Source organism: Apodemus sylvaticus, chromosome 10, assembly GCF_947179515.1.
Source record: "Apodemus sylvaticus chromosome 10, mApoSyl1.1, whole genome shotgun sequence".
NCBI lineage: Eukaryota > Metazoa > Chordata > Mammalia > Rodentia > Muridae > Apodemus > Apodemus sylvaticus.
The window spans coordinates 7,771,086-7,797,464 of NC_067481.1; the positions used below are offsets into that span (position 1 = coordinate 7,771,086).

The 26,379-nt window shown below is 54.2% G+C and overlaps 1 protein-coding gene across 1 annotated transcript; it reads right to left on the reverse strand.

Annotated features, from left to right (window-relative positions):
• Positions 1-122: 122 nt before the first annotated feature.
• Positions 123-25,923, reverse strand: Kif19 (kinesin family member 19). The gene is made up of 20 exons (XM_052197039.1): positions 25,759-25,923; positions 24,032-24,112; positions 12,747-12,857; positions 11,923-12,010; positions 11,495-11,631; positions 10,174-10,299; positions 9,660-9,854; positions 9,059-9,205; positions 7,877-7,999; positions 6,066-6,231; positions 5,319-5,493; positions 4,996-5,191; positions 4,273-4,543; positions 4,066-4,187; positions 3,268-3,404; positions 2,917-3,022; positions 2,716-2,803; positions 1,193-1,590; positions 829-988; positions 123-612 (listed from the first exon to the last, which is right to left on the reverse strand). The coding sequence occupies exons 1-20, from the start codon at positions 25,795-25,797 to the stop codon at positions 482-484; spliced, it is 2,997 nt and encodes a 998-aa protein (XP_052052999.1). The 5' UTR covers positions 25,798-25,923; the 3' UTR covers positions 123-481.
• Between the last annotated feature and the right edge of the window lie 456 nt (positions 25,924-26,379).

A 26,379-nucleotide genomic window follows, 5' to 3' on the forward strand; every position in this document is an offset into this window, starting at 1 on the left:
CATCAAAACCCCAGTAGGACTTTATTTAAAAGAAAGGCAAAAAGAAAAAGAAAGAAAGAAAAGAGCAACAGAGAAGTTACAAAACCAGACTCCCTCCCCACCCCTCCCCTCCCCGAGTGAAGTCCTGTGGGCTCCTCCCATCCCCCATCTTCAGCCAGGCCCAGGGGTGGGCCCAGGAGTCTCACTAACTGCTCCTCTCCCCCACTGCCGAAGCCGAGACTGGCCCCAGGTCTGTACAAGTTTTTTGGCAACAGTGTTCTGTCCCCAGCTGGGAAGCCGGCACTTCTGGGACTCAACCTCCCTTCCTAGTGGCAGGGTGAATGTGGCAGAGTTCTGCAGACAACCCTGCCATCTCTGGGTCATGGGAGCCCAGCCCTCTAAGCTCTTGCTCCATGGGATCTCCATCTGCCCAATTTCCACCTCCCGGTCCCTGCTACACCCCGATCAGTCTTGGGGTTCAGAATAGTAGGCGCCAGGACCCTCAGTTATGCTGGAGGCGTCCATCTTTGCCAAAGGTGCTTGAGCCATGAGGCAGGCTGGGCCCACGCGGAGCTCTACGGGAAACACCAGCTTGGTTGGGGGGAACAAGAAGGGGTGAAGGGTTTCCAGAACCTATGACAGGAGAAAAGGCAGCACTTGTTGAGAAATGTCTTTCTTGCCCTACCACCCAGTGGCCTCGAACTCCTAAGGGGACCAATCCCAGTTTGCCAACCCCACCAGTATTGCTCTTTGAATCACGCTTCTAGATACAGCCAGGAGGCCTGTGTGTTTCCCCTCTAAGCTGGTCAAGGCCTCTCCCACCTCACTCCCTTTTTGGTGAGTACTGACCTGTATTCTGGTTTGGAGGAAATTTGATCTTGGCCAGAGGCAGAGAGACTTTCCCCAGATGCCTGACCCCAGGGGATGGCCGTCCACACGCTGGCATCCGGCGATCTGAAAGGCCCTCCGAGGGACGAGGTCCCAATAGGTGTGTCTTGGGACCGGACAGCTATACAGGTGGGAAACAGTGGAATGGAGTGGAGAGATATCCGGGGCTCAGCTACAGAACCCAGTCTAGCTACTTTGTGGGGGCGGGGGGGGAATAGTTGTGTTTCTGGTCAGGGCTCTAGGCGTAGTGAAGGGCTGGAAGTGTCCTGTAGCTTCTGGAGGAGCTAGCCCGCAGGCCCCCACACATTAGTAACGGGTGCCTCACCCCTTGTCCCGTGACCTCGAAGGACCGAGACCTCCGCTTCCTCCTCTTCGCCTCCAGTGACTCCTCCCTTTTTTTGCTGAGGCATTTCTTCTGGCCACGCACCCAGGGCCCAGTGCCATCACCTCGAGGTCCTACCGCCCGGGATGGGCCCTCGCCCGTGCTGCTAGATAGATTGTCCTCGCTGATAGCATGCTGCAGTGTGGGGCTGGGCGGCCGCTTGCAAGCCAGTGGGCCGGGTGGACGAGCATCATCAGGCTCGCTCAACGAGTGCAGGGACAGGCTGCTGCGCTCTGTGGCAGGTGCCGGCAGGTGGCGCCCTTCCGTTCCCAGGGCCCGGGAGCGCCGCTGGGCGGCCTTTACTGAGATACACTTGGTCCGTGTCAGGATCTCTTTCCTCTCTATATCAGATACCAAATCCAAGGTCAAAGCCACCTCCCACACCTCTTCCCCGGAGGGGAAAGGAAAGGGGAAAGAGGAAAACCTCTTCCTCTTCTACAGAGACTGAGGCAGGAAGGTCAAAAGTTTAAGGCTGGCTGCCCATGGTGGTGCAAACCTTTAATCCCAGCCCTTGGAAGGCAGAAGCAGTCAGTCTTTGTGAATTCGACCAGGCCAGCCTGGTCTACATAGTGAGTTCCAGGATAGCCTAAGCCACATAGTTAGAACTATCTCAGGAGAACAGGAGGAGGAGGAGGAGGAGGAGGAGGAGGAGGAGGAGGAGTTGAAGGAGGAGGAGGAGGAGGAGGTGGTGGTGGAGGAGGAGGAGGAGGAGGAGGAAGAAGAGAAGAAGAAAAAGAAGAAGAAGAAGAAGAAGAAGAAGAAGAAGAAGAAGAAGAAGAAGAAGAAGAAGAAAGAAGAGGAGGAGGAGGAGGAAGAAGGAGGAGGAGGAGGAGGAGGAGGAGGAGGAGGAGGAGGAAGAGGAAAAAGAAGTGGGAAAAGAGAAGGAGGAGGAAGAGGAGAAGGTGGAGGTGGAGGAGGAGGTGGTAGAGAAAGATGAAGAGGAGGTAGTGGTGGTGGAGGTGGTAGTGGAAGAGGAGGAGGAGGAGGAGGAGGAGGAGGAGGAGGAGGAGGAGGAGGAGGAGGAGAGGAGGCCTACCAACCCAGGTAACTTAGATCTGATTTCAAGATTAGAAGTGAGCTAGGTGATGGTAGCGGCGCCTGCCTTTAACCCCAGCCTTTTGTATGTGAGGTTCTAGGTTCCATTCCTAATACCCCGTCCAAAAACACCACATATTTTAGACAGTTTAGTCTGTCTAGGGTCAGGGATGGATTAGATTTAGAATTTGCTACTGCATTATCCAGAGGGAAGGGGGCGCCAGGTATCCACATTTTAATTTCTAATTGTACCCCATCTTCTCTGTGTTCCTAAGCAGGTGGCCAGTCCTTCTGATAAAGCCAATGAATGGGGACCTTCAGCAGGGCCAGAGAGCAGGAAGGAGCTTCCAGCTTTGCAATCTGAGCAGTTTAGAGGATGTCAGGCAGGGGTGGGGGATGGGGGTGGGGACAGGGCGAGCAGGCACACTCACCTTTTTGGGACAGAAGGATCTCTGACAGGTTCTCACTGCTGTCTGGGGAGGAGTTAATCTGGCTGCCCAGGCTGTCCTGTGGTGGGGCCTAGGGGGAAAGGGGAGGAAGACCTTGAAGACACCAGGGACGCCCTGTGTGGCCTCAGGAGCTGCTAGGCATCTTGGAAGGATTCGACCCATGGCTGGGCACCCAGAGCTCACCTCCTGGGTCACGAGGCTGCCCACCTGGATGGGAGGCGGAGTGGGCACAGAGGAGCTCTTCACCTGCCAGGCCCTGGGACTGGTCTTGAACACGTGGTAGGACTCACTGCAGTCGGCAGAGGAACAGGAGGAGGCAGCGGTTGACCAGGCTGGTCACACCGAAGTCCACCCACCCCCACCCCAGAGACGAACCTGTGGGTACCAAGGAAGGGAGAACCCACAAATCCTGGCTGCAGAGCCAGGCCTAAGTTTCATGTGCTCCTGGTTCCATCTCCCCCCCCCCCCAGCCCTCATCTCAGACACCCCCGCCTGAACCCGTATGGGGCTGACATTCCTCCGACAGAGTCTCACCTGTCTGTGCCAAGTGGGGGTAGGGTGTTGTTTTGGGGGTGCCGCTGGGCCTCAGAACTCAGCGTCTTCACACTCTCCAGGTCAGAATCCGGGGTCAGTGTGGTCCCTGCTGGAGCGATCTTGGGCAAGGAGCTGTCCTGGGTGTTTGGTGGGAAGGGAGAGGGGACGTCAAGAGGGAACAGTCAGAAGACTAGGCCTCGAACCAGAACCAACAAAGAGCCCATAAGGGGTATAAGATGGGGGTGGGGGGGTGGGTGAAGGCACTGGGCCTGTGCTCTGGGTCCCCAGCAAGCTGAGGATCATTAAGCAGTCTCAATGACACAGCTCAAAGGCCTGGTCATTTAGAGCAACCACCATTTCCTTGATATTTAGAAATGAATTAATGAATTAAGCCATCCACCCACCCACTCATCCATCCATCCACCCATCCATCCATCCATCCATCCATCCATCCATCCATCCATCCATCTGTCCAGTCATCCATTTATTGTTTGAGATAGAATCTTGTACAGTTGTGGCTGGTCTTTCAATCCTCCTGCCTCAGCCTCCTATGCATTGGGATTGATTAGTTGATTAGTGGCTACTTGCGATATCTCAGATAGCAGTCTTGACCTTGTGACTCTAGGTTGGGAAAATAGCCAGTAATGAAGAGGAATAGGGGAACCTCCTCCAGGCTTGGGAAGGTAGGAGGGGAGGGAAGGGGAGGGGAGAGGAGGGAGAAAGGGAGAAAGACCAACTTCTCTTGGAACTTGGCTGGGATCCCTATGTCAGCGAATTTAGGTCGGCCCACATGCCCACCTGCAGGGCTCTGGAGGCCACGCGGTCCATGATGGTGGCCCGCTCTAGGCTGCCCTCTTCCAGTTCCCGAAGGTAGACTTCATAGAGTTCCTCCAGGTGGCGGGGAACCTCCAGACTGCAGTCTGTCCGGGGTAAGGGGAGGTGAGGGCTTGGCGTGGGCCCTCAGTCCCAACGACAACGCCCCAGGCCCGCGGGGTCGGGCCCTACCATCGATGACCTGCCGCTGGCCCTGAATGATCTCGTCGCAGAGGCTGCGGTGCTGCTCCAGGCGGCGCACGGCCTCGCGGCGGTGGCGCAGGGCGCTGTCGAGGAGCAGAGCGTGCGACTGCATCTCGGTGTTTTCCACCTCCAGCTCGTGCACGCGGCACAGCAGGCTGAGCACCTCGCGCTGCTCCTCGGAGCCGATGTGGCGCGGCAGCGTCTCTTCCAGGCGCCGGCCACGCGCCCGCAGCTCCCGGCAGCGCTGCTCCAGCGCCAGCTGCGGGAGGGCGGCTCGGGTCAGCACCAGACCAGTCCACCGGTCCAGACAGGCTCTGGTCTCAGACCTTCTGGTTCTCCAAGCCCAGGCTAACCTTCTAAGTTTATTCTGGGTCTTGCAAGCAATCGGCACCTTTGTGCCCACTTGACTTGACCCATGCCCTGCAACATCCCTAATTCTAACTCAGAAGGTAAAAATCTGTTGTTATTATTATATTGATTACCATGTTCTTAGTTCCTGCTTTATGCCAAGCATTAGTTTAACTGTCTCCAGCGACCCCGTTTGGGCATCACCATGGCTGCTCCCATTTTAGAGATGAGAAGTATGAACTACACAGAGATGTAGAGACTTGGACACCCAAGATTTGTGGCCTGAGTTCTCTGGGCCTCCCTCTTCCCCACCCCTCTGCCTCCTCTTCCCCAGCCCTCTCTCTGCCCGGAAGCCCCGTACACCTTCTCCTTGCGCAGCTTCTTCTGTTCGCCCACCAGGGCAGCGATGTTTTCCCGGGCTGCGGCCACCTCCGGCGGCTCCAGGTTATCTGGCTCATCCCCTGTGTCCGAGTCCTTCTCGCTGTCGTCTTTGGTGTAGGACTCCTTCCTTCGCTCCTCCCGCCACTTGAGAGCCTGGCGTGACTTCTCATGCTCCCAGCTGCCAGCGTTTCCCCCCACGAGAGAGACACAAGATTCAGTTCATTTGTGCTTCTGTGCTCCAGGCTCCTCCATGCCAGACCTGAACCAGGGGGGTCTAAAGGGTCCCAGGCTAGGGGCGAGCATACCCCGCGATGGTGAGTAGGTGACGGGAGGTGTCGATCTGGACTTCCATGGTCTGGTTCTCCAGCTCCAGCAGGCGCCGGCGCACATCCATCTGCTCGTGGAAGGCGCTGATGAGTTGCTCCCGAAGCTGTCCCATCTCCATCTGCCCTTCCTGCCCGCTGTGTAGCTGGACCTCAGCTGCCGAGTGGGAGTGGTGTGAGCAGAGGGGCCGCCAGCTCAGGCCCACCCGAGGCTCTGTTCCTCAGTTCCTTCCCAGACCATTGCTTCTCCTTCCAACTTCTCAGAGTCCTCTCCTCCCACCCCCACCCCCCACAATGCATCTTCTGACTACAGAAGACTCTGGCTCTTCTGCATGAAGTGAGATTCTCCTAGTCCTCACAGTATCCTTGTGCGGACTACAAGGATTTTTCTCTGTCATCTTTTAAAATATCTGTTTCTCTAACACTTTAGATGGCTTTTAGAAAACCATCACAGCAAACACGCAAGTCTCAGTGAGTGGTAAGCCTTCTATGGCCTGACATGGTAGCTTTCATATAGTATCCTCACATCACCCTACCCCATCTCCAGCTCTGCAAAGCAAGCCGTGTGGGCCCATTTTACAGGGGAAGGCTCCAAGATAATTAGCCCGAGGCTACTCAGCCAAGAGGAACCAGGGTTAATGCTACCTGGTCCTATAACCCCATAAGGTCACTTGGAGAGCGCTACTGAGACCAGCTCAGGCCTCCAGGGACACAGGCCCAGCGGCATACCTTGGATATGACGGATGTCGCCCCTGTCCAGTTTGCCCCGGGCCTGGCCCCGCCCAGCCTGCTGGTCGATCTTGCACTTGAGTCTCTGGATCTCGCCTCTCAGGTCGGCGATGATGCTGGTGTACTGAGCGATGTGGTAGGAGACATTGAGCAGGTTCTGCTTTACCTGCAGGGAGCCCAGGATGAGGTATGAAGGGGCACAGTCACCCCAAGGCAGCCAGGCCTCCCCTTTCTTCCCCTTTCTTCCACCTCCCCTTTAAAATTCATATATATATATATATATAATATATATTTATAATATATATGTGCATATAAATATATGTATATGCCCTGTGTGTGTCTGTGTGTCTGGTGCATGTCTAGTGCCATGAAGCCCCTGGAACTGAAGTTCCAGACAGTTGTGAGCTGCCATGTGGGTGCTGGGAATCGAGCCCAGGCCCCTCCGGAGGAACAGCCCAGTGCTCTAACTGCTGAGCCATCTCTCCACCCCATCTTATTCTTTCCCTTGAACAGTTCTTTTCAACCACAGCAATGGTCTCCTCACCTCCATCCCCACAGCCCCCCTGTCACATCCGTGTGCCTCTGTAGATCTAAATCCTAAAGTCCTGCTCCTGCTCACTGCCCCCCACCCGTTCCCTACGGAGTGCATTTCTTCACCTGGTATTGAGATCTTGCTACTCCGATTCTTTTCTTTTCTTTTTCGGATTTTTATCTCTTATTTTTATTTCATGCATGTCCGTCCTAGTGAGAGTATGTACCTATGACTGTGGGTGCCTGAAGAAGTGTAAGGTCCCCTGGAGCTGGAGTTACAGGCATTTGTGCCTGATATGGGTGCTAGGATCTGAACTTAGGTCCTCTGGAAGAGCAGCAAGCACTCTGAATCATTTAACCATCATTCTAGCCTCATGGTTTTTTCTTCCTGTTTGGACGCCTGTGTGAGTCTCCTGTTGTAGTTAGTCAAGTCTCCTGGTCTCCCCAAACCCACCACAGACAGCTCACCCCTCCTTCTGTCCCTGGCTTGCCTTGGCTCTTACTCTTACCATCAATTAAATACCAGTCTACTTAAAAAAAGGGGGGGGGTCTCATATGGTCTCATTGTGTAACCAAGGATGACCTTGATCTCCTAATTCCCCTACCTCTGCCTCCCAGTGTCGGTCTGCAGTGCTCACGACCATGTCAGGATAAGCTACTTCTGACTAACTAGTCACGGTCATGTGGCCTGCCCTCGTGAAGTTCCTGGAGGCTGATGGCAGTGTTGGGGGAGTTGTAGATGTTGAAAGAAGGCTCACTAACACCACTTCAGAGTTAGCCATTCTCCCCACCACAGCCACACAGGCTAGGACTTACTTTCTTACCAGAGAACGTGAGTTTGATCATGAACTGGGAAGCCAGGCAGTCTCTACCCTATCCTCCATTAGCTGTGACACCACTCTATGTCCTTAAGGTTCATCCTCCTAAACTACTGTATGGCGGGGGAGCTGTAGCTCCTGCCTGGGGCTGAGGTCAGATGGGACACTGGTGATGAGGTGCTTTGGACACACAGAGGACTGGGTAAACATACACCTCTAAAGAGGAAGGGGCAGGAGAGGGATGGATGGAATGGGGGTTGGAGTGAGAGGCAGATGAGAGTCTTTGGAAGCCAAAGGCTCCAGGCATGCCGGCAGCGGCTGGGAGTTCAGGAAAGGGCTTATGATGTTGGCCTGGGTAACGAGGTCACTGCTGGAAGAGTGGAGTGGCTGGCAAGGATCCTCTCAGGACCTCAAATCTCAGTCCAGGAGGGTGTGTCTAGGGGGGAGTCCAAGGGCCCTCACCCGAGTCCTAATATTCTTGGCTCGGCCGGCGTAGGTCAGGGTGTTCCGGGACTCTTCAAAGGCAGTGCTCGCTGGACTGATGTGGGCGATCATCACAGTGCGGCTGTTCCCACCTAGTGAGTCCTGGTGGGGGAGATGGGGAGTGAGCTAGCTAGCTGGAAGATGCTCTCCTCAGAGGTTCCCCAAGGCTGTCTGCCACACACATACATGTATACCTGCACACACATACACATGCCACACACATGCATACATGCACACATATATACACACACCACACATACATGCACACACATGTACATACCACACACATGTACACACATGTACACACCACACACATGCATACATGCACACACATGTACACACTACACATATACATACATGCACACACCACACACATGCACATACACATGCCACACATGTGTATACATGCACACACATGTACACTTCATACACACATACGTGCACATGCTTGTACAACATAAACGCGCATACAATGGCAGTCATTTCCATATACTCCCACTTCTCTGGCTTATGGATATAGTTTCCTTGGCAGGCTGATACAGGCTTTCAGAACCCACAACCTCTGTTGGGGTCTTGTTTTCAGTGCTTACAAAGTGTAAGCCTATAGGGAGGTTCCTTAACCTATCTGTGCCTCAGTTTCCTTATCTAACTGTAGCCTTCCTAACTTACAGAGACACTGGGAGACTTTAGGACTGGGGAGAATCCCTTAAACCCAGCAAAGTCTGGGCGCCCACGGATTCCATGCCTACAACCGAAGGCCGGGGTGGCTTTGCCATGAGTAACGGGCTCCAAAGAGCACCTGCAGAGGCCACAAGACTGACCATGACAACGCCCCAAATCTAGGTGACTCTTGGTTCTCTCTGCCTGGCTCACAGCTCTGGAAGGAAGGCCTGACACAGCCGGTGCTCATTTTTCTCTATTTGTGCTTTGGATAGAATTGCCAGAAACACAAAGAACATCTACTTGCAACCAAATTCCACATGTACGGCAAATAGAATCACCATGGCTTAAAGTTGTCTCAAATATTGCATGAGGCATACTGATGCATGACAAACTTAGCGACTCATCTGACATTCAAGTGGGGATGGCTGAGCTTTGTCTGGGCGTGGCCTGGCAGGCCCGCTCTTAACACCAGTGCCCAGGCCTAGCTTCCCCTCGTACCTTCAGGAGCCGGGTGAGCTTGCTGTCCCGATAGTTGATGTACTTATTACCGCCCTTGTCACTGAGCGCATTGATGCAGTTGCCCAGGGCCAGCAGAGAGCGGTTGATGTGGGCTCCTTCCTTCATGCGCTGCCCCCGGTTCTGGGTCTGGGGAAATGGCAAGGGATATAGCCCAGTAGGATAACCTACTGAAGCTTCAGTCAGCCACCCAACAACACCCTAGTGATCCTGGTTATAGATCATGGCCTCTCTTCTGAGGCCCCTGAAGTTAGAGGTAGCAGGGTATGGAAGGAGGCTTTGCTGTGCCCTCTTCCCAACCTCTCTCCCCTGAGCATCACGTCCCTTCAAGATGTCAGGTGTGCTGCTCAGCCCTTCGCTCTGGGGACTGCACTTATCACCCCCCCCCCCCCACACACACACACATCCTCGAGATATCCTGCCTTCTCAACTGCCCTGTCTGCTCAGCCTCTCAGTGAGGTCCCTCCTCCTCTGAAAGCCTTGACAGGAGGGCCGTCACCTCTGCACACACTCCACTCCACCCCACACTATTGCTTCCCTCTGGGAAGCCATCCCTCCATTGTGCCCTCTGAGCAGGCCTTACCTGGGAGGCCCGCTCGGAGCCAGCCAGGTCAATCATGAACAGGCGGCCCTGCCGCACCTCCTGGAGGATGTTCTTGACCCGACTGCGCTGGCGCACAGCCACCTGGAGCACGGCGTGAGAGCGGGAGGACGTCTGGTTGGCAGCTGTGGGCTCTTGTGTCCTCTGCCGGTTCCCCTTCATCAGCAGCTGCATGATCTGGGAAGCGGGGAGAGGGAAGTGACTGGTGAGGACCCTGCAGAGAGGAGCCAGGGCTTGGTGGGAGAGGTCCAGCCTATTAGCCTACCACGGTGGTCTAAGGGGCCTGGGTAGTTCTCTGCAACCAGGTCTCTCTGTAAATGGAGAGGCTCGACTCTGTACCAGGATGAGTGTGTTAAGGCATGATGGGAGATGTGACCTTTTGCCACTGCTCAGGGTATCTCTGTCCCAGTGTCACCCTGACCTTGACCCCCTTTCTTGCTCCCCTCTGAGTATGATTGTCCTGCCCATGGTCCCTAGTCAGTTGCTGGAGACTTGCCTCCTTGGCATTGATGGTGGACACTTCGGTGATTCCAGCCACCTGGATCACCCCCTTGGAGTCTTCCCTCAGCTCCAGGTACCCCAGGGCCGGGTTCAGTAGGTCCCGGATCATCTCATTGTAGATCTGATAGGACAGTGCGAAAGGACGAGGGGGATGAGAGGTAAGAGATCCAGGCCTGGGGCAGTTGAGCGGTCCCCTCCTCCCTAAGAAAGAGAGGACCTCGTGGTGCTTCTCTTTGCTGGACCCCAGGCCCTGTGAGAGAAGTCCTATCTCGGGGAAGCACTTCCTTTACACCATGATAGAGGGTTCAAAGCCATGGTCACAGGAGGTTTCAGAATCATCCAGGGCTCCCTCCGTAGAGAGGTCAGTCCAGGGCTGGACACATGAACCAGATCTATGCAGGACCCTTGGCCAGAGGAGGGAGCTCAGATTGTTGCTAGGCAACCTTCAGGGCCCTCCCTCCACCCCCTACTTCCACCCCCTCTCCCAGAAGGCTTTAAAACAAGCCCAGCTGCCAGAGTCAAGACCTGCTTGCTGCTCCCTTCGCTACCCTTTCTGAGGCATCACCCTGGAGATAATCAGCTCCCAGAGGAGCCAGATGGAGGCTGGCCAGCTGTCTTAGATAAGCCCCGTCTCACCCCTGACCTCTCAATCCATCAAGTCCAGAATGGGAAGATGTTTGCTTAAGGAATGGGCTGGGGGGGGGTGCTTTCAAAGGATGGTACCCAAACTGCTGGCTGCCCAGGCTACTGTGACGTGTAACACCACATTAGAGCCGCAGACTCCCAAGTCTATCATCAGTGTGTGCTAAGAACACAGTGGCCTAAGTTCTCTGTGTTTCTCTGTGTAGCCCTGGCTGTCCTGGAACTTGCTCTGTAGACCAGGCTGGCCTTGAACTCAGAGATCCAGCTGCCTCTGCCCCCTGAGTTCTGGGATTAAAAGCATGTACCACCATGCCTGGCTCAAGAGTCCCAATTTTTTAAAAAGATTTATTTGTTTATTATATGTAAATACATGGTAGGTGTCTTCAGACGCACCAGAAGAGGGTATCGGATCCCATTACAGACAGTTGTGAGCCACCATGTGGTTGCCAGGATTTGAACTCAGAACCTCTGGAAGAGCAGTCAGTCAGTGCTCTTGACCACTGAGCCATCTCACCAGCCCTCGAGTCTCAATTTTTATCAAGAGGGGCTAATGCTATACATGTGGGTTTGTGGGACACCCACGCCGAGCACCCCAGGAACTGCCTGTGACTGGCTCTAGGGATGCGGACCACCCTATCTTATGTGCCCCCTAGCCAATCCTGGTGGGGACTTGCCTCCAGGTAGGACATGGACACCTCGTATTCCATGTCATTGCTGGTCTCCTCGATGGCTCGGAACAGGTCATTGAGGGTCCGAACATAGATGCCCGGCTCGTGGTCAGTGCCCAGCATGGTGTAGGTCTTCCCACAGCCTGGAGAGGGCAGACTGGTGGTGAGCAGGGTGGGGGGGAGGACGGGGGGAGGGCGAGGGTAAAGCCTTCCTGGGAAAGTGCTCAGGCAGCCCTGAGCTGTCCTTGAGGCTCTTCCCTCCCGGATGGATGAGGAATGGGGTCTTTGGGGAAAAGGGTCCTGCGTGATCATTCCCTCTAACCCTGACCATCCTCGGGCCAGGCTGGTTCTCTGATGCAGGGTGAAGGGCTTGGTTCCCCGGGGAGACAAGAAGGGTGCTGCAGTTCTTGCCTACGTCTGGGCTCCCCTCTCACCTGTAGGGCCATAGGCAAACACAGTGGCATTGTACCCTGAGATGACACCCTCAATGAGGCTCTTGGTAGTGGCCTGATACACCATCTCCTGCGGGGAAGAAGGAGGGACTTATTAGAGGTCTGAGACACGGACAGGACGGGGCACCAGTGCCTCAGGCGGGTTCTCGGCCGAGGACAGATGGAGTGTCTGTCCCTGGAGCCCTAAGCCAGAGATAAGAGGGTGTGGAAAGTGGAAGAAGGTAGTCTCTGCTTACCCCCCTGGGGGGGGGCACCAGCCTGCAAAGAGGGCTCAGGACACCTGAGAAGCCTCCTCTACAGCTGGCTCCCCCACCACACCCCTGCCCTGAGGGTGCAGTCGTCTCCTGGGAGCATCTGAGCATCCAGAAGATGGGCAAGATGGGATCCCTAGGAGGGTGTCGGGTTTTCTTGTGTCTGCCCACCGCCTGCCCTCCCCCACACCAGATGGGCTTCAGGATTCTTCTCCCGGACCGTCTAGGCCATCTGTGGGGGTGTCTCGTGTCACCTCTTTATGCAAGGTGGGATTTGAGTGCTAACTAACCAAATGTGTTTCTGCAGAAGGCCCGCTGTGCGGCCCTACAGGCGAACAGGCAAGCAGTCACGTGACCCGTCGGGCCATGCAGAAGGACAGGTGGGAGGCATTGTGGGTAAAACCATTCGCAAATGGGCAAAGCTCCAGAAAGTGGGTGCTTGAGCCAAGTGCTGATAACAAGGTGAGCAGGATCCCCTGAGAACTCTCCTTGCAGGGCTAAGTGTGGAGAGGTTTGTGTGTGTGTGTGTGTTTCCACACCACATTCTCCCCTCACCTGGGTGGCAGTGAAGTCAAAGGCCACGTCAAAGAGGTATGACTTCTCCCGGGACCGGTGTGCCCGCAGAATGTCGTCAGGGTCCTCCATCGGGTCCATGAGAACCACCATCTGCAAATGTCCCCGAGAGGGGAAGCCACTGTCACCTGGAGTTCCTTCAGCCTGCATCTGCTCTCTGGGCTTCAGGTCTGGGTGCTTGGGAGATAAAACCTCTCCAACGATGAGTGACCACTCCCTGAAGACTACTGTCCCAAAGCATCGGACAACACTGTGTGTGTGTGGTCGTGGTGGGGTAACATCTACAGTGAACCCCGGATCCAAGGCCTCTTCCCCTAACCACAGTACCACCCCATGCTGCCTCTCCTGGAGGAGGGACTGCAACATGGCTGGTTTTCATAACACAGCTTTTGTGACAAGATCCATTTTGCCCACTCCACCGCTGTCTCCACCACACCGTCGTCGTCGTCGTCACTTCGGCCCATTTCAGTAACGCTAAAGTGTGTGCTCCCACCTGACAGATAAGGAATTTCAAGCTAAACTCTCCCCCATGGAGGGACAGAACTCAGAACCCAGGACCCTGACCCCAAACCAGAACGCTCTTAACTGTGTCTCTGCAGCCCTGTGACCCTCAAGACCCTACCTGGCCCTCCATGCCCCCAGCCTCTAGTCCACTGAAGAACAAGGCAGGCAAAGAGTCACTGGCAGTTGAGTGACTCATGTGAAGAAAGCTTGGGTCCCTCCCACATGAACTTAAAATAACTGCATCCCTAGCAAGACCTCAGGTTAGAGAGTCTGCAGGACACTAGACTGGCATTCCAGCCCTGCAGGGCCGGGTCAGCTCTACTCTGTGCATGTATGTGCACACCACATACATTAAGGTGTGGAATGGGCTGGCTGGGTCCCTCCCCTGTTTTAAGAATAGTCCCTAAGCCCACTCCATTCTGCCCAGGTCCCCGTGTGCTGAGCTCTGCCAAGGGGATCTGAGCAGGAGCACAGCAAATGGCTGGGTCCTTGCTGGGTTCCTGGTCTAGGGTAGGATACGATATGGGAAACATCAGAAAACACCCAGCTACTCCTGGAGCAGGGGGTCTGAGTTTCGCCGAGGTCCGAGGGACACTAGGGAAATGCTTTGAGTCCTAACCCTGCCTCTCATTAGCGGAGTGGCCTCATCCCTCCATGGGGACCTGCCTGAGCCTCAGTCTCCTCCCCAGTGGAGGAAATGGTGCTGTCATCTTCCCCAGGGCTATGAAGAGCCCACCGGGACAGTGTGTGACACAGGCTGAGTCTCAGCGATCCTCTTTCAAGGAGCCATGAAGAGGGAGAGTATGTGTGGAGGCAGGGGAATGGACTTCACTAACCGCCCTCACCCAAGACTCTGCAATCGAATACAACATGGCAAAAACAAAACAGACAGAAGACAGGCAGAGTGACAACATCAGTGGCTCCCTTGCACAATATAGGTGTCCCCAAGAGGCATAGTTCCCTAGACACCAGGCTCTGCCAGACAGCCAGGGGAAATAAGCCGTCCCAGGATCCTTACCTAATGAGGTGGGGCTGCTCCCAGGAGCCAGATGGTGGCCTTAGATCCTCTACCAGCGAGGGGAAGGAGAAGGAGGGCAGAGGGGGACCTTCACTCCTAATGCACGCTGTCATTCACCCCCGGGGCACACTAATGTTCAATCTTGGAACACATTAACAAGCACTGTTTCTCTGTTCTGTTTTCTTTTCCTTCAAGACAGAGTCTTGGGCTGGAGAGATGGCTCAGTGGTTAAGAGCATCCTAACTTCCATCTTGACTGCTCTTCCAGAGGTCCTGAGTTCGATTCCCAGCAACCGCATGATGGCTCACAACCAACTGTAACGGGGATCTGATGCCCTCTTCTGGTGCGTCTGGAGACAGTGACAGTGTATACTCACATACATGAAATAAATAAATCTTTTTTTTTTTTTTAAGGCAGAGTCTTGCTCTGTAGCCCTGCTAGCTTTGAGCTTAGGACAGTCCTCCTCCCTCAGCCTCCTACACACTGGGATTACAGGCACGCACTAACACCCAGCCAATACCAGATCTTTACTGAGCCCTTCAACATGGGTTTCTCATTATTACTCTCAGACAGGCTGGTCAGGGCCTAGCATTTAACTGCTTGGAAATGGCAGAGCCGGAGTTATGGATTCTGGCCACTTGATTTCAGGTTGGTACCTGCTCTGACCCCTCTGACCCCTCCCTAACATCCCCTACTCCCCCTGTTGCCACAGGGGCTTGTGGGTCTGAATAGCCCCACCCCAAAGCCCCACCCACTGCTGTCCACGTTAGCCCTGTGTGCTCTTTTGGCCTTAGGGAATATGATGCAGGACACATGTGTGACCTGGGTCCTCACAGAGGGCCAAGGAGGAAGGGGGTTGGCTGTTACAGGAAGACAGAGACAGTAGCTATGCCCCTACTTCAGCCCTCCCAGGGATCAGCAGGAGAGCCAGGACTTATGACTGTTCCAAAGGTCTTGTGAATAATAGGCCAGACATAGAGAGCCATCCACAGGCAGCAGAGGTTGGTCGTGAAGGGGAGGATTACAGCTTATATGCTCAGGTGAACTCAGGAGCTTATGAGGTCCTGGGTGGGTCCCTTTGAGTCCCCAAGTCAGGCCTGAAGATTTAGGAGGACCAGGGCCTTGGGGTTCCAGGCAGATTCCTCTCCACATCCCATGTCTGTCCTAGGATCAACACCTTCCCATCCCCCACTGACTACTTGGAGCAGGCCTGCACCACGCAGGCTTCCTGCATCCACCTATCCCCAGATAGCAGCAGGACGCCCTTGGTGGTTCTCCAGGGGTGGGTGAGTCCTCGGGAGACAGAGGGAAGGGTCACAGACAGACTGGGTGCTGAGCCGTGGTCCTGTGCAGGGAAAGGCCACCAACCCTGCCCCCCACCCCAAAGGTTAGCAGCGGCTGTGATCTCAGGGCAGGATGACTGGGCTTGAGCTGCTCCCTAGGAAGTCACCTGTCCTTAGTCACTGGTCCCACCTCAGGGCATCAGCCCTAAAGCCCTCCAAGCCTTCCTTGGGGTTTGGTCCTTATCCTAGGCTATCAGGAGCCTGAGCCTGCTCAGATTTCAGACCTAGATAAAGACAAAGCCTGGCTCTGAGGGCCCTGGCATGGGTTCCTGGGGGCTGCAGCAGGGGCGGGGCCCGCTACAACAACTCTCATTTTGTGTGCTGGGGTTCCTGTGGACAAGGAGCCTCTAGAGGCTTTGATAAGTGGGGAGCGAACAGCGTGTATTGTCATCTACCCTAACAGATGGCCTTTATATGACTCTCAGGCATTGCCAAGTCCACCTGGATACCCAGTTTCTTTGATGACCAAATGTTCCCGCATCAGAGGACTGTCATCCCTCCTGCTACCATCCCACTTAATGAGGGCTTTGTCTGGGATCCATCTGTCAAGACCCCAGAATATCAGTGTTGTTTCTGACACAGAGCACACAAGGGAGCCCTTGTGCCCCTTGACCAGGTGAACCATAGCTGAGCCAAAAAGGATTGGGAAGGGAGCCTGGGCTGCCTCGGAGACTGACTCGGGGTGCTCAGGCCAGGGCAGTTCATCTGTGAAGCACCTACAGTGTGCCCCAAACATGGGCACACTCAGAGAAATAGAAAAGTGAGGCCTGGTGTCTTCCTGCCTTCTGACACACTCAGATTCATAACTGGGAGAGAACTGGTGTTTAGAGGAGAGATTCCTCAAGTCCAGCCCTGCCGGGTCAGAAAGCCAACCTGGAAGAGATGACATTAGTGCGGTATCTTCAAGGCTGAGCAGGAGGCAGCCAAGGGAGGTGGGGTGGAAGAACACTCAAGACAAAAACACTAGAGGTGAAAGGCTGGACGTGCTGGCCTCTATGGAGAGATGCAGGTTGGAAAGTCTGAAGTTTGGCTTTGGTTCTGCTTCCTGGGTATCCTCACAGTGTAGACCAGGGCCTGTTGAAAGCTCATGGTGGCCCTGGCTTTGTGACCCTCTAAATGTCACCCTGGCTGGAGGTACACAACAGAAGTCCAAGGACATTTACTGAATAAGACTGCCTTGGGGGCAGTTTGGGATGTTCCGGGCACCAGAGTAAGGGCTCTCCTCTCCTCCTCTCCTCTCCTCTCCTCCCCTCCCCTCCCCTTCCCCTCCCCTCCCCCTCCCCTCCTCCCTCTCATTTTCTCTTTCTTTCAAGAGAGGATTTCTCTGTGTAGTACTGTGGAACTCACTATGTAGACCAGGATGGCCTCAAACTCAAGAGATCTACCTGCCTCTTTCTCCCGAATGCTGGGACTAAAGGCACATGCCACCATGCTGGGCTGGCACCTCATCCTCAGTTAGCCCAGGCTGGTCTCAAACTCACTATGTAGCTGAAAATGACCTTTGTTTCTGAGTGCTGAGATTATAGGAGTGTCACCACACCTAGTTCCATAAGTGCTGGGGAGTCGAACTCAGAGCATCCTGCATGACAGACAAGCACTCTACCAACTGAGCTACATCCCCGGCCTGACACACATCTGCTGTCTTAAGGGTCCATCTTATTCTTTTGTTTTGTTGTTTCAAGACAGGGTTTCTCTGTGTAGCTCTGGCTGTCCTGGAACTCACTCTGTAGACCAGGCTGGCCTCGAACTCAGAAATCCACCTGCCTCTGCCTCCCAGAGTGCTGGGATTACAGGCGTGCACCACCACCGCCCGGCTCATCTTACTCTTACTACGACCTCATCCTTACTTAAGTATGTATGAGTATGCACGTCTGGAAAAGCCCTTGTGTAGGGTCCTGGGATTAGGACTCCAGCGTATGAATTTGGGGTGGAAATGTGAGACGTAATTAAACCCCCAGTAGGCGGGCATTTGCTCTAGACAGCTATCTTTACAGTCACTCACCAGAAGCAGCAGGCATGGGTGGGCTGAGGGTGAGGAGTCTGAGTCCCAGAACCAAACCACTTTGCATCTAACCAGCCAATGCCCCGTGCAAAAAGCACAGTGCGTCTCCTCCACAGCCCAGCCATGATGAACACCTAACCATAAAGTGGCAGAGACCCAAACCGATGGTTCTTGCTGTGCAATCTATGAAGGAGGCAGAGTCGGGAGGATCACAGCAAGTTCAAAGCCAGCTTGGTCTAGGCAAGGCGGCTCTGGCTGAAACAAACAAAACCACAGCTCTGCACAGGTGGAAGGGGTGTGGAGAGGCAGGGAGGACAGTGCCATGTATGAGCCCATCAGAGGGATCTGCACAGGCCCTCTCTGCAGAGCCCTCTGGCCACCAAGCCTAAAAGACAATAAACTGTCATTGAGGGTCCACACAGCCATGTGAGTTTCCTTACACATTGCAAACTCATGTACCACCCGAGGCATGTTCCCCGCCTCAGAGAAGTGGGTGTGGCCTCCACCCAAAGTAGGTGTAACACAGGGTCTCTCTCATAGCCGTGGCCAGACAACTTTGCTGAAGACATAGGAGGGAGGTGGCAAGAGCAGAACTTTGGGAGGAGCACGAGTCTGGCCCAGTTGGAGGAAAAGGAGGCCCAACAGGAAAAAGCCATGATGCAAAAAGGCACGCAGACGCATCCTCAGTCCGGAGAGCCAGGCTCAGTCACTTTATACCCATGGGTAGAAGCAGAACGAAACCCAGATTCTGCGTGGCTATCATCCCTGAAAGGCTGATTCTGGGGTCTTGTTTGTTAATAAGAACATCTGTGGTTGGTCATATTTCAATATATAGACATAGGGACCCCACGAGGCCTACAGAGAGAGAGAGAGAGACAGAGAGAGAGAGAGACACAGACACAGACACAGAAAGACAGAGAGACAGAGACAGAGACAGAGACAGAGAGATTTTGATGCCAAGAAAAGCAGAACCCACTGGAGTCATAGTGCCACCAAAGCCCAGCCAGCTGCTGAAGTTACAGTCACATCTGGCTGATGTCCCAGTCAGGACCTCATATGACTAAGGGACTCTAGGGACCTTGAGGCTCAGGGTGGCCGGAGGCAAGACCTAGAGGTTGTCTGAAGTGGCGTCTCTCAGGGAGTCTGCTGAGCCCTTTATCACAGGTCCCCAAGGAACGCTGCTGGTAAACCACAGATTTCCCCAGGTGCCACCCAGAATCACATAAAATCTCTGGAGAGGCGGGCTCACACGTCTGCGTTAAGAAGCACGCTCTCCTTGTACCCACCCATCCGCTAAGTGTAGGAATCCCTGGATACTTGTAGCATTGTGCACAAGAGTCAAAAAAAAAAAAAAAAAAAAAAAGAAAAATCAGAAGCAATTCAAATGCCTGTGATATGTCCATATTCTAAGATATTGCTTGGTCATGAAAAACAGTGGCGTTCTGATACAAGCTTTAATATTCATGAACCTTGAAAACACTATATCTACTAAGGAAATGAAGCCAGACATGAAGAACCGCAGAGAGAATAGGATCCAATCACATTGTGAGCATACAAAGGGATGGAGAGATGGAAACCAGCTTAGTGGTTGCCTGGGGGATGGAGTTAAGCTTGGGCTATCCCCTGCTCATACCCCACTATGCTCAGCATTTGGGGAACAATGGGGCCTAGGAGCTTCAATATGGTTGGTCCAGAGAGCCTCACACTCCACTGTGCCCTGGGCAGCAAGCAGGCTAACTCCAGCTGCACCTTTGGCATCTGTTACCTTATATCACATTTTCTTTCACAATGGTTGCCTTGCCTGGTCTATAATCCTCTCCATAGCTCTCAGGGTATATGAACATGTGCTTACTCCTCAGTCCTCTGACAGGAATCAGAGGCCCAGGTAGTCATTAGCAGACCCGAGGCACCCAGCCAGGGCATGCCAAGGCTGGGCCCCTGGTCCACCCTGGTAGCCATTCTGCCTCATGTCACCTCCCTGCCCTGGCCCTCCTTCCCTCACTCATCCTGGCCCTAGTGCGGGGCCTCCTGGAGAGCCCTTTCCACTGGGCCCCACAGACAGACAGTTGGACAAGTGCTAATTATGGGATTATACGCATAACTGCTTGGTTTAAATTCTGCAGATAAACGCAGCCTGGGAGGCCGGGAGGAGCCTTTGGGAGGGGTGGGTGGGCGGAGAAGGCCATTGTTTGTCCTGAGCCCCACCCCTGCATGGGATACTTTCCAGGCAACCCTTCTGGTTTCTTGGCTCTTTCGAAGGGTCTGGGCTGGTGCCATGTTCCCACATTGTGTACAGACCCTCTGATGAAGATTCTTCTGACAGGCACGAAGATCACTCTCCTCATAGGAACGAGGGCTCTGTGATCCTAGGTCCCTGGAAGCCATCAGAACTAGGCCCTTGACAAACCCAAGACCTACTTCAATGTTCCCAGAATCTAGACATACATTGACCTGCTCTCTCTCTCTCTCTCTCTCTCTCTCTCTCTCTCTCTCTCTCTCTCTTCTCCCCCTCCATCATTTTAGTTAAAAGAGACAGGGTCTCATCATGTAGCCCAGGCTGGGCTCACCCTTGCTATGTCGTCAAGGATGACTATGAACTTCTGACCCTTCTGCCTCTATCTCTTAAGTGCCAGGAATACAGCTCTGTGGCACCATGTCCAGTTTCTGTGGTGATGGGGATTACATCTAGGGCTTAGTGTGAGCTAGGAAAGCAGCTAACGACTTAGCTGTAGCCCTGGACTCACACTGGCCTCTTGATGCTTGGGAAATCTGCCCGTTGGGATGCACTCTTCTATTAAACCTCATTGCTACAGGCTTCCAAGTTCCAGATGTCTCCAGAAGGGACCCCCTCATGGTGACTGAAGTCAGTGAGTGAGTACCCTCCCCCTCTCTCCACTAAGGACCCACTGACAGGCGGGCTATGGCCACACCTACTATTTGCCGATGACCAATGGGCTGGCTGAGTTCCTGGAAAGGGCTCCAGACCATACTGATAGCCATGGATTACCTTACTTGGATAGGACCTACCACCCAAGGCCATAGTGAGTTGGTTTGGAGAGCCTCTCAGAGGGGCCAGGACACAGAGGCCATAACAACCCCAGCCCCAGGGAGCAATGGAAAGCAGGTAGCCACCCTATTGACCTCTTCTTCATGTTGACCATATGGGCCTGGCATTTCCATGTCACCTGGGCTAGCTCACCAGCTTACCCCATGACCCAGCCATCATGCCCTACGACTTCAGAGAAGAGAAGAGAAACAACTGGCCTGACCGAGCCACAGCCCTGAGCCTTCCCCTGGGCCAGGCATTCCTGGAGAGAAAGAGATGAACAGCAAGGTTCTAGGAGAGGGCCAGGGCCAGGAGGCAGGGAAGTCTCTCCGCCATGTTGGTTCTTGGGCTCCCGTGTCCTAAACACCCAGTTGCCAGGGCCTATGTGCCAAGCGACAGCTCACTTGGGCTGTCAACTGGGCCTTTGTTGTAGCCACTCCCAGGCAGTAGTGAGAGGGGCTAGGCCAGGTCCTCCTGTACAGGCCCAGTTTTGAAGCCACTGGGGAGCTGAGGGCAGAGTGCAGAGGGCAGTGTGAGGAGTCCTGTGGCCATAACGCTTAGACAGCACTCTCAGAGTCTCTGCTGACAAAGGAGCTGCCTGTGGGGCTGGCCCCCGCTCTGGCCTGGTGGGAGGTGTAGCTCCCTGGGGTAGGCCAGAGCCAGGCTGGGAGACACTCTTTTTGCCCTTGTAGACAGAAGGAGCCAGTGTCTGACAGGCGTGGGTCCTGAACAGGGGCTGTTTCCATCACTTCATGTTGATCATCCCCCAAGGTGGCTGGGAGCCAGGAGCAGCTGAGAGAGCCGCCATTGTCCCAAACTGTGAACCTGATATCCTCGGAAGCAGAAATAGGGAGTGGCCTTGTTTAGAAGGAGATTTCTTCTCCCAAGGGCTTTGACTCTTCTGGCTGACCCCTCTCAGCAGCCAACAGCAGCTCTGGGGAGCCTCCTTCTCTACAGACTAGAACTGACATCTACGGAGCTCCTCCTGTGCACCAGGCACTGGGCAGGCACAAGTAAAGGCTTTCCAAAGAAATGTTCTTTTGGGTCCAGAAAGATGGGTTCAGCTGGTGACGCAGATAATCTGAGTTTGATCCCAGAGTGCCACAACCACAACAAGAGTCAACTCCCCGAAACAGGCACCAAGATGTGTGTGTGTGTGTGTGTGTGTTAGGCACACCATAGAATACAAATAAAAGCTAAAGGGGGGGGGCTAGTTTGTAAGGATGTAGTTCCATTGTAGAGTGTTTGCCTAGCATGCATGATACCTTGGATTGAATCTCCATCATTTCATTGCCCAGAATAATGGTGCACAGCTACAATGTTAGCACTTGGGAGGAAAAGGCATGAATTCAGGATATCTCCGGCTACACAGTAAGTTCAAGGCCAGTCTAGGTTATACAAGACCCTGCCTCAAAGAAAGAATATCAAACCACCGAAAAAGACAACAGTGGGCTGTATTCCCCCACTTAAAGACGAGGCTCCTACACTGTCTCCATACATTCTCTGTTCCTGCTCACCATACAGGGTTCTTCCAGACACCTCCATTTCCCCCAAGGGCTTTGAGGAAAAGGACAAAAGGAAGTAAATCATCTGGGGCTTCCCGAGGACCTGGCCCAGGGGCAGCATCTGTCCATGGCCTTCCTCAGCTTCTACTCCATGCTTCCTGACCCCGGAGCCCATCCCACAGCGCAGCCAGCGAGCCCCTGACCCTCAGAGTAGCCAGCCACAGAGTTCTGAAACACAGGGAGGAGCACTGTCAGGGTGTCACACCCATATGCTCCTGTCCCCAGACACCTCGGTATCTACCCAAGCAAACCCAAGACAGGCATTGTGGCCATGTTAACAAAAAGTTTGGTTTGGTCTTCCCTGTATCACCTCATCTCACACCTCTTCCTCTCTCCTTGAGCCACACCAGCTTTTTCCCAGTGATGCAGTTGCACGTACCCCATCTCAAGGGTTTTGCACACAGCAAGTCCTTCTGGTTGTAATTTTTCCCTTTTGAGTACCCCCCTAAAGATCTCTATCATCATCATCACCACCACCACCACCACCACCACCACTACCATCACCATTAATAGGGTTTCGCTGTGTAGCTCTATCTATCCTGGAACTCACTCCACAGATTAGGCTGGTCTGCCTGCCTCTGCTTCCAGAGTGCTGGGATTAAAGGTGTGCACCACCACCACTAGGCAAGAGCTTATCTTTATAATCTACCCCAGTGCCAGTTAAGAAAGGGTCTCAATTTGAAGCCCAGGAAAGCACGGAATTCCTGATGGAGCCTCAGCCTCCTGAGCACTGGATTACTGGATTACAGACGCGTACTGCTGTATCCAGGTTCACCACTCTCTCTCATTTCCCCCCATTTCCTCCTTGTGCATTTGTATGTATGTTCGCATGTATGTGTACATGTGGAACCCGAAAGTCTATGCTGAAAATCATCCTTATTGCTCTGCAACTTCTCTGATCACTCTCCCACTGTGTGTATTGAGGCAGGGTCTCTCAATCAAACCCAGAGCTCATGGATATGATTACGCTTGTCAGCTAGTTCAGTATGGGAGTTCCCAGTCTCTGCCTTCCAAGGCTGGAGTTATGAGTGGGCCAATATACCCACAAACATTGTATAACCTTTTATGTGGCTTCTGGAGATCCACACCCCAGTCCTCATGCCCATGAGGCAATGCTTTAACTGCTGAGATATCTTCCCAGCCCTCCATCACCATCTCTTAAGGGAGCCTAGGCCCAAGACCCTTACTCACTCTCTGAACCGCAGACTCTGTTTTTCCAGCCCTTCTAGGCTGCATGTTCTTATATCTGTTTTAGTTCTTTGATCAATGCCTTGTCTTCTTGCCCCACAGTAAACCCCAGCAACAGAGGGAGTGCGTGGCTTTTCATACTGAAGTGTTTTTTCTAATTTTTAGCACAGCTCCCAGCATGCTCTAGGTTCGTTATGAATAATTATTGTCTCAGATGCCCTCTCTCTGTGCTGACGTGAAGGACCAAGAGAGTAGACAGTGAAGATCTTTGCCAAGCTTGCCTGTTCTAGAGGTGGGTTTCTGCTCCACCCAGCTAAATGTGTGCTCTGGGATAGCAGGCATATCCTATGGGAAGGATCACAGCATGTGAACCAAAATAGATGTTACAGCTTGGGCTCACCCAGGCTCCAAAAGCTCGTAGCTTTTCTTGGACTGATCTAGGAAGTCTTCCCGAGAGAAGAAAGCCTCCTGGGATGCTATAGGTTGCCCACCCAGAGGCTGTCGTGGTGAGACACATGGTTCTCCATGTCCAGTCAGGTGTGTATGCCAATCAAGCTGAGGCAGCCTCCACCCTGCAGCTCCTGGCTGCAGCCCCAAGTACCTGCTCATCCACCTTGTGGGCGATGAGGGTGGCTCCCTCCTCCAACTCAGCCACGCTGATGGGCCGGACCCTGAGTGCCACCTGGGAAGAAGACCAAAGCCCTGGGTTAACAGGACCACACTCGGCTATGGAGGGGGGGGCGGGATGAGAGGGTCTTTGAATTCTTTCCCCAACAGGCTTCTGTTCCCCAGCATCCAACCACCTCCATCTCCTTGGTCCAGAAGAACATTGTAGGTCTAGGGCAATGCCTGAGCCAGAGGGCAGCCGGTCCACGGGGTGTCTGGCTGAGTCTGAGTGTCTCTATTCAAAATTTTGTATATCTCAGGGGGAGAACTGTCTACACAGGCTGCATCAGTCACATGCCCAAATTAAACACTTGCTACTCCCTTGGGCTAAAATCTGGAGCCTTGGGGACCAGAGCCACCTGTCCGTGTCTGGGAGTGACGTGCTGCTGGGAAGGGTGGGGGACTGTGGAAAGAGTGACCTAGAAATGAGGATGGGACAGGGATCTGCCCTTTGTCCTTCCAGCAACTTGTGGCTGCATCCTAACACTCCCAGGAAGTGTCACCAAGGGCTTTCTCTGCTCTTTATTTCCTGGCCACTGAGATAGTGGACCTCCACCCTCAGTGTGTGTCTCCCCCCCAAAATAAAACCAGAGTCAGGGAGTGAGGAGAATTTCTTCTGCCCACCCCCAAAAGGAGGTACCTGCTGGATACTGAGTGGACCTAAAGGACCCTCATTCCTTTCATCCACACAGCCTGTCAGACTGTCTTTGTCAGCCTCCTTCCTGGCTGCACCTCCTTGGTGAAAGGAGGGTCTTTCTCCCTGCCCAGATGACAGTGAGTATTCTTAGAGCAAACTCTGTCAAAGAGGTCATTCTCACTGCCAGAGAGGGTGCCACCGAGTCTGGAACTGGCTCCTCGGGCTGGGTCCAGGCTTCCCTTTGCAGAAGCAGGTCCCCAGCATTGTGGTAACAGTGCTCTGCCAGCTGGCTACCGTCTGCTGGGGCTAAAGGACCATTTCCACAGATCAAAGGTTAAGGCTAGGGGCAGAGAGAGAGAAAGAAAGAGAGAGAGAGAGAGAGAGAGAGAGAGAGAGAGAGGATCTCCATCTATCCTACTACCTGAGTGGCTTCTCCTGTGTCTCCAGCCTCTACCACTGATAGTCACGAATCTATCTTTGGTCTCTTCCTACCCTTACTCTCTCCCATACGGCCATTCATCGATGGTCAGGAGACCCTGGGACCATCCAGGTGGCTTCTAGCATTTCTCTGAAGTATCTGGAGTCCTGATTTGGACAGAGCCTGCGGCACAGCCTGTAACTAACTGCTCCAGACTTGGTGCTGGCTTCCCCTGTTTCAGGGGCTTTGGTCTTCCTATCTGTAGCTCCATCTCCCTTTAAAGCAAGACCTGGCTGGGAATAAGTCCTCTGGTTCACTAGAGAATCCCAGCTTCCTTCTCAGGCAATAGCTCAGACCTCTCTTGGTCTTGACCTCTGAGTCTTGGTCCAAAGAAGGCTGAACTTTGGCAAGGGAAGTGGGGTGCTAACTTCCCAGCCCCAGGAAGTGCCCCCCCAATCCCTTCTGGCCACCTAGAACTTGGGCAGTTGTTCTGCACAGTCCCAGACTCCCATCTCTTGCTCTCAGTGGTCACTGTGTTTGAAGGCTGTCAAGTCTCGGGTTTGGTGCTGGGGAACCAAGCAGGAGTTTGTTGATAAAAGGGTCTCACCATGAGTTGCTGGTCCTTTGAGTCACCGCTGTCCTTCATGATCACTGTAGGTAGAGGGCCTCAGGCCGCGACAGCTGGCATGGCCGAGACGCACCTCCACTATGGTCACCTCCTTGGGTCGCTCTTCCGCCTCCGCTGCTGCCTGACAACCCGAAACCAACAACGCGCCTGCCGCCGGAGCGCTGACCAGGAGGCGGGGCCAGGAGGGCTCGGCCGGCTCCGCCCCGCCCCCTGTGCTCCCCCGCCCCCTGTGCTCGCTCCGCCCCCTGCGCTCGGCCCCCTGAACTTGAGTGAGCTGGACGCCTCCACCCAGGACGCCCCTCTGCCCCCTTGCGCTACAGTTGCAGCTACTGCTGCTGGTCCTGAGGCTTTCTGTCAGTACGAGTGGCCACCGGTCTGAGCGTCTCGACCTCCTCCCGGCCTAGTGGCGTCCGTTTGGTGGCCCCTCCGCACACACCCGTGCCCGGGCTCGCGGCTCCTGGCTGTGTCTTCTGCGCTCCCGACACCCGCCTGGCACGCGACTAGCTGGCCTGAAAGCAACCTTGCCTATGGCCACGATCTTGCGCTGCTCGCTTGACTGTTACTGGGCGTCTCCAAGGCACGCCCAGCAGCCTCAAGTTT

Excerpts from the sequence above, each read along its gene's own strand:
- Kif19 (XM_052197039.1), bottom strand. The coding sequence starts at position 25,797 with ATGAAGGACAGCGGTGACTCAAAGGACCAGCAACTCATG. Across the intron at positions 24,113-25,758 it reads CAAAGGACCAGCAACTCATG|GTGGCACTCAGGGTCCGGCC; the intron begins GTGAGACCCTTT and ends TCTTCTTCCCAG. Across the intron at positions 1,591-2,715 it reads GATCCTTCTGTCCCAAAAAG|AGAGGAAAGAGATCCTGACA; the intron begins GTGAGTGTGCCT and ends TATCTGATATAG.